Source organism: Betta splendens, chromosome 5 (genome assembly GCF_900634795.4).
Source record: "Betta splendens chromosome 5, fBetSpl5.4, whole genome shotgun sequence".
Lineage (NCBI taxonomy): Eukaryota > Metazoa > Chordata > Actinopteri > Anabantiformes > Osphronemidae > Betta > Betta splendens.
The window spans coordinates 15,737,614-15,757,613 of record NC_040885.2 but is presented as its reverse complement, the minus strand read 5'-3'; the positions used below and the strand labels follow the sequence as shown (position 1 = coordinate 15,757,613).

Here is a 20,000-nt window from a genome sequence, read left to right as displayed (position 1 = left end):
TTGCTTCCTACCCTGAAACAGAGGATGACAGCTGCCATAGAGGGAAAATAACAAAGCCATAGGCGTCCATTTTAAAGTCTCTGTAGAATGATAGCAGGGGGGCAGTGACTAATTCACAGGCCCCTCGCAACAAATCTTCATCTCCTCACGTTCCTCCCTGTGATCTAATGATAAAATGCTACGCTCTGATTTGAAAAATCACCAAAGCGAAGCACAAAAGCGGCGCCCGAACCTGAGCACGCCGCACCGACACCAACCTGTTCTCGTTACAGAGGTAATTGACTAAGCTGACCTGGCAGCCATCTTGTTTAGAGACATCTGCTGAGGAATCCTTTGATGTGCCTGAGCAGTGATGGCAGCCCCCCCGTCCTACGAGCCCCTCTGTTCCTTTCTCCCTGCACAATGTGCCTCAGTCGTATCAAAGGCTCCGTCGCCCGCTCCCTCCGCACCACCAACCGAAATGAAATTAAATGAATGTGTGACAAGCTGCAGCGATCACGTCCACGGAGGCCGCGACCACACCAGGGATGCGGCGAAGAGACGGTGGAGAATGTGGCGGAAAACGGGCGCGCGCGCGAGAGACAAGTGACTAAATCCACAAATCTAACATTTCGCTCGGTGCTTTAGCGTAACTGGAGCACAAACCAATCTCACAAGGATGAGCATGTTATTTTTGTTAACACTGCACGATCATTAGCAGCTTAACAGAACCAAAAGTACAATTACTCTTAGTTGGCTGAGCAGCACAGAGGTCTTGAGGCTCGGCCCAGCTGTGATAAAGAGCTGCTGAGCCAAAGTTCCCGGCCCTTTGCCAAGCGAAGACCCGGAAAATAAAACGTAAAATGGCCCAATATGACGGCCAATGTGAGAGGATGAGGATGAGAGGATGTTAATAATCTGGACAGGAGATGATGACAGCAAATGACGAGTGATCAGCAGTGTGTGAGTGGAGGTCCAGGGATTACTGGGCGGAGGTCACGGGAAGCTCAGCATACAGTGCAGCGGGAAGACATACTGTAGCAAAGCATACGCGGGTAAATCTCTTTCTTAGAGACAAGCATGGAGAATGGAGCAAATGAAGTGAGATGTGAGGGCTGAGAATTGACTTGACAGCCCTTGAAAAATGGAAAAATTATGAAAAGTGAAGCCTCGCTGGTGAAGCTTTTCTCTTCGGAGAATATATGGGACTGCGTGAAAAACCCCAGCTGATGGATCATGAATTATAAGACAAAATAGAACATAAGGGTTTCTATTTTCAGGACCGGGTGGCTTTTATGTCCCTTCGCACGTGTCTAAACATGCATTATTGAATAACAAAGACCATAAAGGCCATAAGACAAGAATAAATGTATTCATTAGGGAAGATGGAATGGTGGAAAATGTCAGCGCAATCTTCCAACAGGAACGTCCACAGGAAGCGACAGGAATGAAATCAGCCTTGGAGAAAAGATGAGAATATGTCAATTGAAACTGGTGGTGGTTTTTCACTGGAGGTGCAAGAAGGCGCCAACGCGAGCTGCGTTAGTAACGCTGCATTTCAACCGGGTCTGGCTGCGAAGTGCGACTCTATAGCTCACCAGCGACGCGTCACTCTGCAGGCGCGGGTCTGAGTCCTGTCATGTCGTTAGTAATTAGTTAATTGCTTCTCGTTACAGTTGTGTCTACGGTGCTGCCTACTTCGTTGAGCGGTCGGTTCACAGACCGAGTCAAATCATTAGCAAAAGCGTGGATCATGCTCAGATTTGCTGCTGCGTTTTTAAAAATGCATCAATTCATGAATTATTTCGTTTCTCGCTATGCTTCACGTACGGTACAGAGGAAAAACCCTAAAGCCTACACAGGATGCAAATATATTAAGGCAATACCTGATTGGTGCATTTAACTGTTTTCAGGAGCACAGTGCAGTAAAGTAAATACAGCCAAATAATAAAATATCTTCTTTTTGAATAAGCGAATACGAGATAAACTGCTGTAAATTAGGAATCCACAGAGACAGAATATCCTCTAATCCTGCTTGCTAAACATAAAACATCACATCGCAGTGCCTCGAGAAATCCTCTGTATTTACGCTGCGGCACACACTACACCAATCCCTGGAGCTCTCCAGTTAAGTTGCTCCATTTCATAAGTGACAATAGCTAAATGGGTTCCCATTGAGGGCTGAGATGGGACACAGGGCAAGTGGCGTGGCTCTCCGCCGCCTGTGGAGGAGCCCGACTGACAGATGCTTCGTTTCTATTTGCTGAGGATGCTGATAGTCTCTCTAGGCTGTGGCTGAAATGGGAAATGCTATTCATACAGTCATATCGGCCCCAGACAGCCATCGAACTGAGAGGAACACGCACGTCGACGGAGCTGCCGTCGACTCCGACCGAGAGATATATAAATATTTGATTGTGAAATTAGACTTCACATCTATATGTTCAATTAGCTGTGGGGTGTTTAATTGTTGGGCAGTGGTTGAGAACCGTGTTGAGTGGCTGCTGTGGGACGTGAGTGGCATCAAAGTGCTTTCAGAAAATTCAATTATGCAAAATGCTGAGAGACACGCGGGATGTGGATGCGAGCGCTTTTAAGCAGAGCCACCTATAAAATGAACTGCGGTCTCGGCACGTCGCACGCCGAGCTGCCGGTGAACTCGCCCTGGAGGTCGTTGGAGGTCCACGGGCCGTTCACCAGTAACACCAGTACCCGTCCCGTCCTCCTCCCTTCTGTCACAGCTGTCAACGAATGACACGGCCACGGCTGTGGATTAAAGCTGCAGCTTTGGAGGCGCAGGGGACCGCGGGCTGTTAACCAAATTGTACACTTTAGTTGATAATAAGTACCCAGGTTATCATGTGTGTGGGTTTTTAAAGAATTAACAGGCGACAGTTTGTCGAGCTAAAGCAGGAAAAGGGGCCCTCTGCTAAAATGAATGACTATTTTCCCAAACAACGCGCACTGATAGCCCCGTCACTGAAAATGTTCAAATTATAGTGTTGCTCGGTGGATCCCGGTCATAATGGCCCTAATCGAGTGATTCCTCTGTACATTTATCACAAGCGATGTCTGCAGCACAGACCTTTAAAAAAAAGGGAGAGGTTCAAATATGATTCATACTGGGAGGATACACCTTCAATTTTATGTTTGTAATGACATAGAAATGAATGCGATTCTTAATTTGTCACAATGATAAAACCAAAGACGATAAATAAGCCATCTGTGAAATTAAAAAGCAGGTAAAAGGATAAAATTGATCCTCCAATGAAGCTTTAGGTGCATTAGCAGGAAACTAGCATGAGACCTGAAACTTCATCGCCAGTTGTGGCCATTTCCCTCTTAATGCCAGAATTATAAACGGACCATTGGGCTTTAATACGGCCGCTCGTGCAAATGGGCGGATTGTTAATCAGTGTCGGCCTTTATAGTGCAGAGACATCTGGACAGCAGATTGTGGAGGCGAATGAGAAGTGCAGCTCGTGACAGACGCCAGTTGTTGTATATAAAGGAATCCTAAGTAGATACAGTAGCTTTTTACACGGCAGCTCCTCCTTGTGACACTGACAGAAACCTCACAGCCTCACTGTCACCTTGCTCCCACCATGAAAGATGCCTCCTAGTATGAAGACACTCCCACAATGCAATGCGGCCCGTCAAAGGATGCTCACATTGACAATATACACACAAACATTAGGAGCCTCACACACCCGTGATAAAGGTGCCAAACGTTTGCTCACTTCCCTTTAGGATGAAGAGACTGAACAGTTTTCAGTTTCCTGGTAGCAGCCGAGGCAATTAAAGATGGAGCTGAGAGGAATGTTCGGCCTTCCTCGGGGACAGAGGGAAGGAGTGTGTGCCGTGATGCGGAGGTAACGTGCGAGCAAGAAGAGACAGAAACGTGACTTATGAAATGTAAATGCTTCGCTCACTGGGGACGCTCCCAAACGACAGCACTGCGTCTGGATGAAACCACAGCAGCTACAGCAGAAGCGCCCAATGGCCGGACGGAAGCAGGTCTTTGCTCCACCTCAGTGCAAAGGTTTTCATATTTAGCAAATACATGGAACGTATCCAGCAGCCCAGACTGTAACCATGGCGATGCACATTACCTACTTGATGATTTTTCACTCTCGAGCCAAAGACAGCTTGATAAAGTGGGATGAAGCCAGGCTCCGACACACGCACACACACACACACACACACACACACACACACACACACACACACACACACACACACACACACACACACACACACACACACAGGGCATCATAGTAGCAGGGGGCTCAAGTAGCAGCACGCACCTCTCTGTGCAACCACTGGTGACTGCTGTTCCGGGCTCAGGCCCGACTCAACACACACCAGCTAAATCACCACCAATAAGTGAGAGCAAATCAATACGTGGCTTTTCATTATGGTTCCATCTCCTGGCACAAGCCAGTTCACTGCGAGGTCAGATGGGTTGGAAATTGAAAGACTCATCAAGGACTTTGAGGAGCACTCCTCAATAACAAGCCCAAACAACGCTGGCACACGGCGCTCGGCCACCGGCGTGGAGCGTCACCACTAGAATGCTTCTGATTTACTTTATCTGCTGCGGCGCATCGTGACCCGGTGGATTCCTTCAGATGGGGAAACCGCAAACACAGGAAACGCTCCAATATGCCACGCATCCTGCAGCAAAGTTATCCGCTTGAAATACTGTAACATATGCAAATACACCAGCAGAGCAGTGTCGTCGTGTCACAATCTGTCGTCAGTGATCCATCGCATCAATTGGTTTCAAAAAAAGTAAATATTCATGCCAAAAAAAAATCAATAAAATTCACCAAATCCTCTGTTTCTGAGTTGGGAGAGATAAAAAAATAGAACATTAGCAAATGGGAAGCCAGAAATTTTCACTTCAGATTGTCAAACATTCGCAGAAGCTTAAATAATGTGAGAGGAGAGCATTTTGTAATAAACCATGAGCTCAGATAAACACGATTTTCGATGCTTCACACTGAGTCCAGCAGGATTCTGGAATGCATTTGTTCACGGAACAAGGGCTCCAACGTCCAACGTGTGCCGGGGACAAACAATGCAGCCGGTTCCGGCTCTGGAGCCGTGGCTCATCACAATTTAACGGCGACGTCGGGGGAGTACATGGCGTTTAAAAGCTCCTCCCTCCTTTATTTATGAGCGGCGCCTGCGTTTCCTACTGTACGCCTGCGTAGCCCACAGCTCTGTACTGTACTGAGCCCGCGGCCACGAAAACCCAGCCGCAGTAAAAGGTAATGACATCTGAAGCCGCGAAGACGTTTCCTCCACCGTGAGTTTGAGCATCACAAACTGTTACAGCTTCATTTCTATGTGTTAAAGGTAACTACAACATATTTAAGTAGTTTCGTGCAGTGGTTAAAGTGTTTTTTTTGCCAGACGTGTTCTGTGTTTGGCTTCATGGAGCTTTGACATGATTCATCTCCTTCCTCTGCTTCCCTGACCTCCACCCCCCCCCCATTAAACGGGCTATTTCTCACTGAGGCCATCCATCCATTTGAAGCCCTGCACCTCAGAATACCTCAGCACCGCTTCATTCCGCGGTCCAGACATTTCTGCTGCTATAATGTAACATTTAAATTCATTAGGTGAGTTACAGCCATGTGAATATTACATGCGTGTTGCAGAGGACATGGCTGTGAAACGCTGTGCTAAGGCGGGTTCAGGGAGTCCAGGGCTTTTCTGGCTAACGCGCGTGGATGAACGCGGAGCCCAGCGTCGTCGATTATTCCCTCCTGCTTTTCTTTAAAATCGACTGAATCACTAAATGAATCCTGTGCATTATTTGTGCCGTCCTGCAATTATTTGTAACTGCGTTTTAATAAGGAAAAAAGTCATTCATCAGCCCAATTATTTTGGCAAGCCATTCATTAAAACCTACATTTATTAAATTAAATGCAATAATGTTTTAATAATTACAATGCAGACGCGCACTTGAAGAGGTTTTTCTACAATAGTACTTGCTACGCTGAAGAAAAATAGCACTTAGTGAAAACTGATTATTTTCATGGGCATAGCGTTACATAGCACTGGCTAAACTCTAAGCTGCAGTGCTGAATTAGTGAACAGTCGCTTTGCAGAGTGATGTTTAATGACTTCAGCATAGATTGTTGCCATGCTACACAATTCATTTGGTTGACATAGCAATTAATTATTGGATTGTGACCTACGCTGCACCACACCGCAGGCCACAGAGTCCAGTCTCTATGTGTCTGTCTACTCATGTGGACATGATGCACTTACAGTAAGTGCTGCTTAAAGTGAGTTTCCCCCCCATGCAGACACGGAGCTACAAGTGTCTGTGCTTCTGTATTAGCCTGCACTCGCTCTCTCTCTCTCGCTCACTTACAGTGCATTTCTGCTCTGCCTCGCTCTCTATTCACAGCAGATAAGTTGCAGAGCGGGTAGACAGAGAATAATGACGTTGAGCGTGCACAACAACTGCCTCCGTAGGAGAGGGCCCCGGGGAGCGTTTTGCAGTATTATGCAGTCAGCCATAACTAAAGCATCATTACGGGCCTATTCACAGTCCTGACCATAAGTACGGCCCGGCTGCAGACGGATGGATGGATGGGTAATTATTGTGCATTATTAAAATAATCAGTTAATAATAACTGTAAAAGCAAGTTCGGTGACTCAAGGTTTGCTCCCGGCTTAAAGCGAGGATTCGTATGCATGATTTCTGATTTCACTTCTGTCTGAAGCCAGTCAACATCCAGGTGTCACTGTATTATTATATAAGTGATGTTGTATTTTAGATTAGGCTGCAGATGAAAAGGTTACACACCTTTCACTTCCCTACATCACCCTCTTTCGATATACTTTAGGAAACACTTCCACTTCTGACAGCGTGGAATTAATCACAGACGCAGTCATTAGTGGCCGACTTTCTATTAGCACCAAATGAGTCTAACTGCAGCGTAAAGCGCCTGAACCAGCTGCTTATGTGGAGTTTCTCTGAAAAGCAGCTGTTCAAGGGGGATGTTTGCTCAAATAATAACCAGCATATGCCATTACCATAGTAACCACACGTTACAAATAAATGAAGTCTGAAATATTTAGCATCACTGTTGAGTACTTTCGCAGCGGCTTCTCCACGAGCGTTTGGTTAACGTGCGGTTAACACAACACCAGAGGGATCTATTAGACAAGGTGGGAGAGAGTAGCTTTGCCCCAACATGTTGTCAGCGTGTTCACCGGGAAAAAACCTCCGCTGCTCAGAAAAAGCTTTTTCTATCTACGCAGCAGGACCCGACTTATGGACGCTGCCGTGTCCACCTTCACGTTCTACAGAAGCGACAAACCAGGCTCTGGCTCGGGAAAAGGAGTCGCGCTTCCTCGAATCTAAAATCTTCTTTAGTCTCGATTTGAGGCGGCCGCAGACGACACAACGACCCCTCGCAGATGCTGCAGACTCACGCACGCTGGGAAACAGAGCTAGTGGTTGTGAGGTTGGCTCAGAACGCTGGATTCTGCTCTCACCACTAGATGCCCTAAATCCTCCATACTTTAAACACAGTACCTTTAAAAGACGGTCCATCGGTGAACCTCAAACCCAAATTTTAGGGTTTCTCATCTGCCAACAAGTGGCCTAATGAGGCTACTAGAGTTTCACCAAAGATATATTTACTGTTTATACTGTTTACTGTTTTTGAGATATATTTACTGTTTTTGTTTGATAAGCTTGTTACAATTATTGTTGTGTAGTTGACAGTTGGCTTTTTGTCATTGTAACTTGACTCCAGCCTCTAGTTTGACATACAAACCTGTTTACACTATTTAGTAAATCCAGTGGATCATCATTACATATTGTACAGTACATGATGCTTTAAAGGCATGTGTGAGAGGTTATTATGTTTGTAGTGTTCCTGCTCTCTGGAGTGAGGCAGCTATCTGCTCACGGCTGACCCTCGGAGCCTATTCAGGCAGAACGCAGCAGCAAATTTCATTTACACGTGTAAAAAAAAAAAACAAACCCTAATCACTTACTAAACTGGAGCAAATAAACAATCCTGACACATTAATGAACTGCTGAAAACGTAAATGAAAGTCTGCAGAGGGTAACGGACACTTGGAGAAGCGGCGTGATATCATTTTTTTTTTGCCTGCTAAACAAGAACACAGGCTATTGAACACTGATAACCTCACTTATTAGCGAACCATAAATAACAAGTGCTTTAACTGTCCGAGCAAACACTGTTCACACAATAGCTTCTCGCGGTAATGACGAAGGAATAAAAGGTTTACATGATAGAGCAGATGTTGTGTATTTACACCACTGGAAATATAAAAAACTGTTAAAAAAAGCAGGACATAAATCATCCATCCTCATAACAGCATGACATGAAGATGGATGGTTTACGGTTCATCTGGATGCTTCATATTGTTTATCTGGATGGATGATTCTGAAAGCACAACATACCACGGCATCATTCCACTCCTCCTTTTTCCATCCGTCTTTTTGCTCGCTCCATCCTTCAGGCAGCAGCCTCCCTCTTCCACGGTGAAACAAAAAGACATTCCACTGAACCTTGTCTGTGCGGCAAGAGGCTCAGTAAAACACCACCTTCCCTCCAACTCCTGACGGCCACCCACCTCCTTGCACTGCGGACACTGGAGTCATCCACAATTACAGAGAATACAAACGGCACATAATCAACCTTGTGGTGGAAGCACAACTTGACTTCTGTCTGAGAAGACCTAACTTGCATCTAACACACCTCATCAAATTCTGTATTTTATTTAAGATGTGCAACACAAATATTAAACCCTACAAACAGACACTGCAAACATTATACTGTATGCAACTCCCTCTGCTTTCCTCGCCTGGGCTGTAACCCAGCCGTGTAATGAAAGCTATAAATCAGCACCTTGGACAGCGCTGAGCAGCCCTGAGCTCTTTGATATACATGCTACTAGAGTCAGGCAAGAGAAAGGGGGGAGTCGCTTGGAGCATCGGGGGAGAGTGGACAGCGACAGCCTCTGACATTCCTACTGTAAAGCGGCAAAAAGCCCTCCTCTGGAGCTGCCCAGCACAGTACTGATGACTAAACAGAGTTATTCAGGTTGTCGCACAGCTAGCTTAGCAGAGCAGTGATTCAGATGAAAGGGATTGTGTGGATGTGTGTGTGTGAGTGAGGGATGAAGGGAGTGAGTGACACAGGGTAAGAAACTCTGATATTTAGAGATGCATTTTGAGAAGACATGTTGGGGGAGGGGGGGGGTGGGGGTGGGGGCATTCAATTTATGCATGCATAAAAATGGACAGCATGACAAATTGAACCAGTTGACACTGAGGCTAAAGAAGCAATGAGCCACAGCTACACGCACATTTCAGGTGCTCAGTCAACCTAAAGCCGCCATTTTCCTCATACACGGATGCAAACACGTAGCTGTAAATCAGACAACGAATTCAATTGTAAAGGTTAAAAAAAGCAGCACACAGCGTTGTTCCGGTAATTATATTAGCTCAACATGCATGCTGTTGTAGCTTCATGTCACGCCTGTTAACCTGGCCTTGATGGTTCCAATCCGTCGCACTTTAAAACCTGCCTTGAACATCTAAGCACTGTTGTCTGTGCTCTGGTTGTACCATTGTAAACCCCCCCCCCCCCCCTTTCGTAACCCCGCAAAGAAACTGAAAAAAAAGAAAGGAAAAGAAAAGCGATGCCCGCATTAAGTTAAATATTCATGTTGCACTGGTCTATTTTTATCATGAAGTCCTCACAGGTAGCGGAAGCAGCACAGCGACTGTTCTTGCATCCGCAGACCTGTCTCTCCAGCGTGTCCCTTAGAGCCCACAGCTGACAGCAACAGGGATAATTCTACTTTACACGAAACCAGAAGCATGAAAGAGTGTGAAAAAAATGAAGCAAATGTACGGAGCTTAAGGTAAAAAAGTAGGGCAGTGACAGACGGGCCTCAAAACAGAGCTGGAATGTTCTTAAAACAAAACACTACTGCTTCACAGCTTTCGCACAGACAACTGTAAAATTAACCAGGGATTGTGGAAATAGCAGCCAAACTTCAACTGCATTCACGACTTCACTCGTGTTCCAATATGTGCAGGGCTGCTTTCTGCTGCAGCACCTTAACGAGCGGGCTTGGTTTTTCATGGTGGCCTGCGGAGGTATGTGCTCGCAGGTAAAACAGCACCGACGCCGGAGCCGTGGACGAAGCGGCGACTCGCAGGTTCCCCTCAGAACGCCTGCAGAGGCCGAGGACCGGGACGCGCCAGGGATTGGATGAGAGGGTGATTATGACAGCTGGGGGTGATGGGATTAGCAGCAGCGCTTGGTCGGGATCTGTAATTGCGAGTGGCCGTGTGCATGTGTGCGTGTGTGCATGTGTGCGTGTGTGCATGTGTGCATGTGTGCGTGTGTGCATGTGTGCGTGTGTGCATGTGTGCGTGCCTGATTGCACCCACAGCGCCTGGCCGCGCGCGCCATATGCGGTGGGAGTATTTACGTACATCGCCGTGAAGAATGGAAGAACCACTAGATGACTGCCCCAGAAAAGACGGACTGTTCCGAGCGAGCGAGCGAGTGCGTGCGTGTGTGTGTGTGTGCGTGTGTGCGTGTGCAGGACACAACTCTAATGCCCTTTACACTCACCCTCCATCGTATGGAGTGAACCCATTACTATTCCTGTCACAACAGCCTTGCGGTAAGAGCAGCAGAGGAGGCAAGCAGGCCGACCACCGTAGGAAGCTGTAACACTCGTGCACACACACACACGCACGCGCACACGCACACACGCGCGCGCGCGAACCACCGTCTCCGTCACGGACCCCCTCACTCCGTTTAGTTAGTGTGCGAATCCGAATCATGCGTGCTCCGTGCTCGGCGCAGTGCTCTCCATCTATCATCTGTGTGGGCAGACGTACAGTATCTGTGTGTCCTCCACCGCCACATGATCGTCTCTGTTTATGCTCGTCTGCTTGCGTGTTTTTTTTTTTTAGGCTTTTTCTTGCGCGTGTCCGCATGACAACCATCACTCACCCTGGCTCTGCGCTCCCCCGTCCCCCTCCTCTGTGTCAGTCAGGTTGTTAAGCATCCCGGCTCCTCTACGGGGCTCTTCTTCCGCTGCGGAGCGATGCCAGCGATCGAGCGCTCTCTGGCTCTTCCCTGCGCTCCACGCACTGTGATGCAGCCACGGAAATCGCGGGGAAGCGGCGTAGAAAATGTGCCAGCCGGATCCTCCTCGCTCCTCGTCGCTCCTCGCTGCCCGTAGGATGCGCGAAGAGAGGCAGCAGAAGAGAGAGAAGGATTCCCCCCCCCCTTTGTAGATCCTCCTCTTGACGTCTCTTCTCTGCTGGCTTGTAAGCGTGACTCTCTCACTTTCTCTCTGTTGCTCCCTCTCTCTGTTGCTCTCTCTCTTTCTCTCTCCAACAGGAGGAGGAGGAGGAGGAGCAGGAGGTAAGAGGGGAGCTGCAGGAGTTCGGAGGATGATGGAACGCCTCAGAGCTGCACACTTGCCTTCTCTTCCCTACCCCCTCCGCTTCTCTTTGCCTTCCTCACTCCTGATCATGATCTCGCCCACTCACGGATACAAAAACACTCACTCTCTCCTGCTCAGATGATATTGCTCAGTCACTGTAGCTGCCAAACTGATTGCATATGCAAGCAGCAGTGTGATGTCTTCTATATGCAACCCTGCCCTCGCTGCTGCCTGCCGTCCCTCCTCCTGGTGCCTATCAGACACGGAGGTGACTGCAGAAGCAGGATTGATGCTGTTAGAAGCGCGGGCAGCCTCGCCGTGCTGATGTTGTCTATCTGCAGCGGTGCATTTTGCATCGCTTCTCCCCGTGTCGGCTTTGTAATAATCTGCCGTGCTCACGCTCTGCTTTAATGCCAGACGCATGCAGATTCCCCGTCTCCATCAAGGGATGAACGGGCACCGAGAACATCATCTGTGTGTGGTTATGACGAACACGGAGGGCCATGCAGGCAACGCACACCGGCGCCAAGAGGCTCAATAAAGCTACGCTTCATCTGCGCACGCACACATTCTCTGAATCAATATTTTAAAGTGGAGATGTTGGGCTCCAGCTGAGACCTGCATGCCACACGGCGGCGACACCACCTCGACGCCTCGCTGTCAATTAGCCTGGTGTCGTTCGGATCCGTGCAGGTTCATTATGAGCCGGCACACCGTGTACCGAGAGCGAAGGCGTCCCGGCACTTCTGATCCACCACCAAGAGATATGAAAGCAATTAATCTCAGTTCTAGTCATGGTAGCGCTGATGCACAGAGTAGATTTCAACAAAGAGAGAAGGAGGGGGAAAATACAAGAGCGCGTAAATAAATTCATTACCAGTGTCTCAAACAAAACTAGTTTTGTCAAGGTACAATTAGCTTGACAAAGAACCAATACCTTGAAGCTCGGCAATATATTTTTTTTTATTCAGCTTGTGGGAACAGATACATTCCTCCCTGCTCATTAGTACTCGTCGCACAGCCAGCAGTTTGTCTGTAACACCATTAAACACACACAAATTAAATTACAATATCAACGGGAGCCGAGCTTTGCATTTACAGAGTTGAAACATTCAGGTGGTTCAGTTATGTCCTCAATGACCTACTCTCCGCTCCCTGATGTAAATTACGCTACAAGCAGGCAGCCCGATGGTTAAATGAGCAGGGCGTGAAATGAAATTGGATTTTTATTAGCTGCTACACTGCTTTTTCAGACGCCACCACTCAGGTGGAGGTTTTTGTTTTTAAAGCACATGGAAGTAAACAACACTGAAGAATACAGGGGTTGTGCGTTGTTAACAGCGCAAGGGCGCTGGTTATTATAATAATGGGCACTTTGCGAGGGAACGGCTCTGGTTAAGGCTTTTATGTCCCACACATCTGTTCCAACAACATCTACTGTAAATGAGGAGCGTGCTCTGCAAAAGTTTAAATGATTGTGCTGCATTTTAATCTCCTGTTAGTTCAATGTAGCTTCTACTCAGGCTTTTAGACGTAGCTGTGACGGGAACTATGAAGTATTTGTGGAGCTTTAGGTGTTTCCCTAATCTCATTGCATGATATTGTAGTGACAATAAAGTTTTATTTTGGAAAATGAATGAAGGAACACAGCAAATATAAGTAAATATATATAAGTATATATATAAATATAAGTAAACGGAAGGAAACCGCTAATGTTGAAATTGACAGCATGAAGTCTGAGCGCTGTTGACGTCCTTTCACATTAGTTGACTGAACGGAATAGAACTTATTTTACACACAACCAAACCAGCTGATGTCGACTAACGCGCTGCCAAATCTCTGCAATATTTCTTCTGGGGACAGAAATGAAGACGGCAAAAAGCCAGTCGCACCGTTAATTCAAGTCATTGCTTGTTTTCGACCGTTTATCAATGTAAAGTCTTGTTCGACAACCTGAACTCCATCTTAAAGCAGTAAATTAATCTGCAGTTTAAATCAACTAGAACCAAAGCACAGAAAGAATAATGTGGAAATCTGTTTCTCTGCATTAAACCAGTCGCTGATGCTGAACATTTTCTCTTTGCGAGCTGAGTTTTAATGATGAAAATTGAATCATATTTTCTTTTAAGATCCGAGCTTTGATTTGCTTTGGTTTCTGACCCACACTTAAAATAATGAAACCTGGTTGTGGGTGGTTTTGTCTTGTCTCAGGAGGTTAACATGCACGTACTGTTCCTGCTCTGATGCGTCTGTAAAATGTTTCATCTAAAATGCGTTTTTTCAGGTGCAAAAACTAAATATTGGATTTGTTGCATTTTCTATATAGTTGTATTTTTTTATTTCTGTCTTAAACCTGCCTCATGAGCCCTGAGATGAGTGTTGTTGGTGTTACCTAAATGCAAAACAATCAAATTCAATAATTGTTTTGAAGGTGTATGGCAACATTGGATCATTTGGCAGAAAAGATAAGAAATGTGGACATTTTGACATTTGTGAAAAGATACATTAAGATGCACTTATGCGCTTCCAAAGAATCTTTGCAACTGCAGTTAAGATTTATGGAAATGAAATGTGAGAAGAATCGTTTGCAAATACAGGCGAAGTAATAGCACTTAGAGAAGTGGGCAGTTGTCGCCTCCACACTCACCTTTGTTATTATCACCAAGTAGTAAAAACACCCAATACAATAACTGCTACACGAAACATCATGGCACATGCACGGCTATAAAACAGAGCCGAGCTGGAATACAAAGTGTGTTTGACATTAGAACAGCTGCTGCACAGTTTATGTCCAGAGATATGTTGGATGAACATATTGTGCTGCAGAGAAACAGGTAGAAATGTACAGAAGACAGAAAACAGCGAGACGCACGGCAGCTGTTTTCTGTAGTGACTAAACAAACAGAAGGAAGATTCACTGACAGCAAGAGATGAAACCACAGCAAAGGAAGCTGTAAAAAGTCAAATAATGTCAGAAAGCCTTATTAAGAGTGACTCAAGTGGTTGAAGGTAAAATATCACCTAAAAGGCTCATGTCACTGGGTTTTGAAACAAGAACTCTGGATGTTTCACGTCTTTATCTTTTCTATGAAGCTTTTCAAATCAAGACATCACTAAGTGGAATTAATTCCCATTTTCTGGGGGAACCATTCTGCGTATGTACCGCTGACTCACTCACGCGTCTGAAGGCTTCCTATTTCTTAAGCAGCATGACTTGCTGACAACTTAACAGTGTCTTGTCTACAAACAGGGGCCTGTTATTGGATTAATCCAAAGCCTTACAGCAACCAGACTCCAGCAAAAGCAACTCTTTGGCTACAGTACGGGACCGACTGTAAGAAGATGGAGGGGAACCTGCATCAGCGCAGTCACAGAGCATGTGTCAAAGTGAAAACACAACTGCACACGTGTCTTGTGGATTTATAGCCAACAGGCAGATTTCCTTGAGCTAAATTGTGAAGATACTAGAAGATTGTGGGTTTGACAGCGGTGTGTGTGGTAAATAGAGAGAGAATTGACAAAGGCTTGATGCTTCTATGCTTAAAAGCAGATGCATGAGTCACTCGCACTTTCCTAAATTCGCACTTGTTTCCTGATTACACGCGTGAGGCGGCATTCATGTGTAAATACGCTCGTGTGCATGTTTTCCTCCGAGGAGCTTCAATTAATCACCTTTCAAAAAGGAGGCTTTGAAACACAGGAGCTCGACTTCCATTTCCTCGCGGGTTCAACTGCAGGTTAGATGTCGTGAACTTAGCACCGGGATCCAGGAAGGAGCAATGTTGGCCACTGATGTTTTACTTTGCAGAGTCTTGCTGGGGTCACATCGACCCGGCATGCGCTGCTCAAGAGGTTTCTAATGAAGCAGACTCAAAATATTTTCCATGACGACGGCTGCGGTCAAAAGAAATTCAATTATGTTTCTGAACAGGGCTTGTTGACCTCCGCTGACCCTGCGCCATTAAAAGGCAGCGAGAGATGCGACAGCGAGCGCTCTTTCAAAAAATAGATGGAGGCAGTGAATGTTACTGTGTTTTATTTTAAGCAAGAGACCAATGTTCTGTGAGGGTTTAGGGCGCTGTGATGCACTGGTCACGTGTCCAGGATGAACCCGGCCTCTTGGCCCTGCATCCTGGTGACCGTTAGCAGGGATGGAGACTCTGAACTAAACTAAAACTGACTAAAAGATGCTGGATTTTATTCTGATACAATTACAGGAATTGGTTACTTAGATAAAAAAAATCATGCTTCTTCACAAATTCCTTAATGTGAGTATCTTGGACTCCTGCCATGTCATTACGCTGGCGCTCTGTCTGAGCACGTCCGCACTTTGACAAAGACATGCAGCATTTCACAGCGTCTAACAAGACACGCGGACCGAAACCCACGCGCAGTGAAACCTCAGCGAGACATACGACAAAACACGGAGGCCAAGCTCAAATCAGTTCTTTACTAATCTCCAAGTTTACAGCAAGAGGAGGCAGCAAAACTTTGCAAATCAAACAGCATGTGTAATAGTTCGCCGAATTCCCCCAGTGTCTAAAATTAAAAAATATTTTGAGAGCGAGACGGCACTTGTGTTTAAATAATGCAAAACACAGGCTTTCTTGATCTGTCAAGAATCTGTCAGGGAAGGCTCAGTCAGCAGTTTGTGTCGGCGGCCTCCAACGCCAGCTTCGGCCCCAAAACCCCGCGTCCTCGGTGTTTGATACAGCAGCTTGCACTTGACTCTACGACTATTGCAGATTCACGGTGAATCACACAAACAAATGTGCCGTTAATAATGAAGCCGGATTAAATCAGGCCAGCACAGAAATGTGAAAACATTAAAATCATCTCCATAAAGATAATGTGGGGCCGCTGTGTTGTTGCAGCCCTTCTGCTGATGGGTTCAGCTCGATTAAATTCCCCACGTGTCTTCATCCTCGCCTCCGCCGCGAAGCCGATCAGACTCTGCTCAGGGAGCTAATAAGGTACAAACATGTGTAGCTGATGTAAAAAGTACAGTATGAGACATAGTTTCAGCTCATTTGTATGAGACTTTGTTGTGATAGGCTCAAGGAGATTTCACAGTAATGGTTTGCATTCAGCCAGGGCCTCTGGAGAGATCATTTACAGTGGACGGTGGATGATAATGGATTTTATTCAGGAGCGGCTGGGTGGATTTCATCTGGAGCTGTCCATCAGTTTACCAGGTGTTGCAAAATTGAATAACAAGTTTACACCCCCTGTGTCAATTCCCTTTATTGAATCAAGTAGTTTTTTTAAAATTTGTCCTTCACAAACAAATCAAATAAATGCGTTGTGCCTGATGTCGCACTATGAAAGAACACTGTCCGCCTCCATGGGGACGTGACGGCAGGACACGGTGAGAGAGGGCGGGATTCCATCCAGCACGCGTGACCCCACGCGTCACCAGCACCCGGACGCCACAAACCTGCGGGTGTTTGAGCCGACGGACGAAGCCCCGCATCTGGTGGACGCCCCGACCCCCGGGCGATCGAAGCCCCGGCGGAGAGAGACACGCTTCATCTGATCCAAACGCCTACACGTGGCCCTTCAGGCGCAAACTGACAATGTACCGGAGTCACCAACACTCCGTGCCGAGTGTGTCAAAGGCGGCGGGGCCCATATGGTGCGGACAGATTTGTATGCGAACACGCAAACCACTTAAAGAAGATGAATCTATTAGACTAAAGGACAGATAAACAAACAGGGGGTCTCTTCCTTGTTTTGAGGTCAGCTTCAGGAAACCAAGCAGATGTTGCACATCTGCATTTACTGGTCAAACTAATGCGCTGGTATCACACTGCAGGCGAGGGACCACCTCCTTCATCAGACCTTCAAGCGCCACAGTGACGTAGACGCAGCATTTGGACGGCGACGGACGCATTCCACTGCTGCCCGGTGCTTTGCCGCAGGATGTGTTGGAGGTATTTTCTGTAATTGCTTGGTGCGCCGTCGCCCGACGCTTTTCTGTATGTATGATAAAGCAGGAGGAGCTAAACCTGACAGAATTATTGAGCGGCGGCAGCAGGGAGTCCACGCTGGAACCCTTGATATCTCAGATAAGGCTGTAGCAGGAAGGAAACGCAGCAGCAAGTACAAAATCAAGACACAATGGAGGACACGACGGGCTGAGAGAGGACAGATGTGCTACAAGTGGTCACGAGCCCAGATGTACGACGATGCAAACATGCGTCTGGGCGACCGGTGACTGGCGCTCCATGCGTTTTGAATGTATTCATTTTAAGCTGCTGAGGAGGAGGAAGAGGAGGAGGGAGGAAGACGTGACCCAGTTTAATTTCCTCCAAAGAACAGAAATGGAGCAACGGAGAGAAAAATGAAGTTGTAGATGAAGAGGAGCCGCGTCGGCCTGAATGAGGACGCGGCGGGGGCTCGTTTCCGCACCTTCGGGCTCACCTGGAACCAGCACCGCTCCGGGTCGGTCTGACAGAATATTCTGTTACAGCTTCAACACAAAACACAAGTGGAACACACCAATATCCTAATATAGCCACATATACAAAGTGGAGCGAGGCAGTTTGATCAAAGAACCTCCGCTTTGCAGCGCTGGAAGCTTGTTGTTGCCTTATTGGACCTGAATTTGTAATCACCCACACTGGAGGCGTGTGAGAGCAGAAAGAGGCCTAATTATTGGACTGATGCTGGTTTTATGATGGGAAGCAACGGTACAGCCCTCAAACCCGGCACCAGCGGTTCTGGCAAACCGCGTTACACACGACTGAAGGCAATATCTGCCTCGGAGCAACATGCTAAAGATCTTTGTAGGCTGCTCATGTAAGCTGCTTTAGAGCACGGAACATCTGTTTACGTCAGAGCGGAGACACTTGACTCAGATAGAAAGGGGGCGACTCATCCAGTGGAACACAAATCAGCGTTTGGTTCAGGCTTCGCGGGAACATGATCAGAGGGATTATCTTTAGTTAGGAGTTGCCAGCCACACTGGCAACACTGGGAGAAAATAAATACAGTGTTAAAAAAAGATAAAATACTGTACGTCCACAGTCCGGCCCCATCTCTCCTGCTCCAGTCTCAGGTGGAAAATGGGTTTCGAGAAAAAATAAAAAAAAGGCTTTTTTGTGTTACAATATGTAAATTTAGTTCTGTTGTGTAACGCGGCAGTTCTGAAGGGTGAAAGGAGGCTTCAAGGTGTGTGGGCTTCGAAAGATTTTTAGAGACTTTCTACTTTGGATGGCTAATTCTGGACACACACCTACTGAACAGTCATAAAATAAACTAGCGGCCTCGCTGGGCCCAATACTACAGCATTTAGAAAGTCCAGGTTGTCGGCATTGATTTATGCGATGCTTGTCGAGGTGCAGGAGCCTGGATCACAAAGCCAGGACTGCGAGCACCGAAAATGAGTTATCGGGCTTTAATTGATTTGATCTTTACTCCTGTGAAGCCCCAGTAATAATCAGGACCACTGTCTTTTTAGATGATTCGGGCTCGTCAGCGGGTGGGACGTTAACAATGTTAACGTCACCTTTGGACTCATCCAACCGTCCACATTAAGGATCCAGGTCTTTTCTGGCTTGTAACCGCCAGTTCTAAATAGGATCTAGTGCCAGATTTGATTTATCTGTCCTGCTTCGCTGCAGCTGCACAAACTTATGAGGCAGCGATCAGGAGAGGGGGTAAATTCAACATGCTAAAACGAAAGTACACATTCATTTACTCCGAAGACGCAAAATAATCCCAAAACTACTTTGTTATTATATTAAATGACCTGTCTGAAATGTTTCCTTCATTTTCTTTCGCCCTTTTGCCTAAAACCGACTGTTCCTCACAAAAGGTCGCCTCATTAATGTTCCCACATTAATCTTACGTCACTTTCATGCCACGCTGACATTTCTGTCAGTTCTGCACCTACAGGAGCACGAGCAGAAACAAGGCAGATTACAGAAGGGAGCGCTGGACGCTTCGCCTTCGTGTTCTGGTCGTCGCTCTGTAACTTCGATCCGAGATAAAACGACTCCTGCCACGTTTTAGCTGCAGCGTCTCCTGCAAAAGAGAAGCAGCCAAAGCATCTCAGCATCTGAGCGAATGCCAGAGAATCAGACCGTTCCTTTGAAGTCCGACTTTGAATTTGTTCTGCACATTGGTAATCTGCCATTTAGTCACAACTTGTTTTTTTTTTGCAAATTAGCTTATTGGATTGTACTTAGGTTTTGTGGTCACATAGCTGGACATGAAGCCTGGCGATCGACACAGAACAGATATCACATCTTTGTGAGTGCTTCTTTTTTTTTGCATGCACAAATGAACCCGGCTGAGATTCTGGTGCATCATTCCACGTGTACAGTATGTGTGCAGCCATCATAATGTAGGAATTCTCAGTCGTGAGGAATGTAGATTCCACTGCTGAGTTCCATCTGCCAGTCCTGACTTGGATCTGGTTCAAAGACTCATTAAGCTCCGTGGCCAACACATCCCCTGCTGAATGTTTTATTCATGTTCTTTGTTTAGTCTGTTTTCTCCTCTGCCTCCGACACGACAAGCGTCAGCAAAGGAAA

At 46.6% G+C, this 20,000-nt stretch overlaps 1 protein-coding gene across 3 annotated transcripts in view; it reads right to left on the bottom strand.

The window, feature by feature from the left end:
* slc12a5a (solute carrier family 12 member 5a) overlaps positions 1-20,000 on the bottom strand; it is a 94,114-nt gene that overhangs the window by 51,796 nt on the left and 22,318 nt on the right. The window contains exon 1 of one of the 3 annotated variants that reach the window (XM_029150660.3): positions 11,022-11,574. The exons of the other annotated variants lie outside the window; for them this stretch is intronic. Coding sequence (XP_029006493.1) covers positions 11,022-11,076 — 55 coding nt within the window. The 5' untranslated portion in view covers positions 11,077-11,574. Of the gene's footprint in view, positions 1-11,021; positions 11,575-20,000 lie in introns of those variants that run through there. 3 annotated transcript variants of the gene reach the window in all.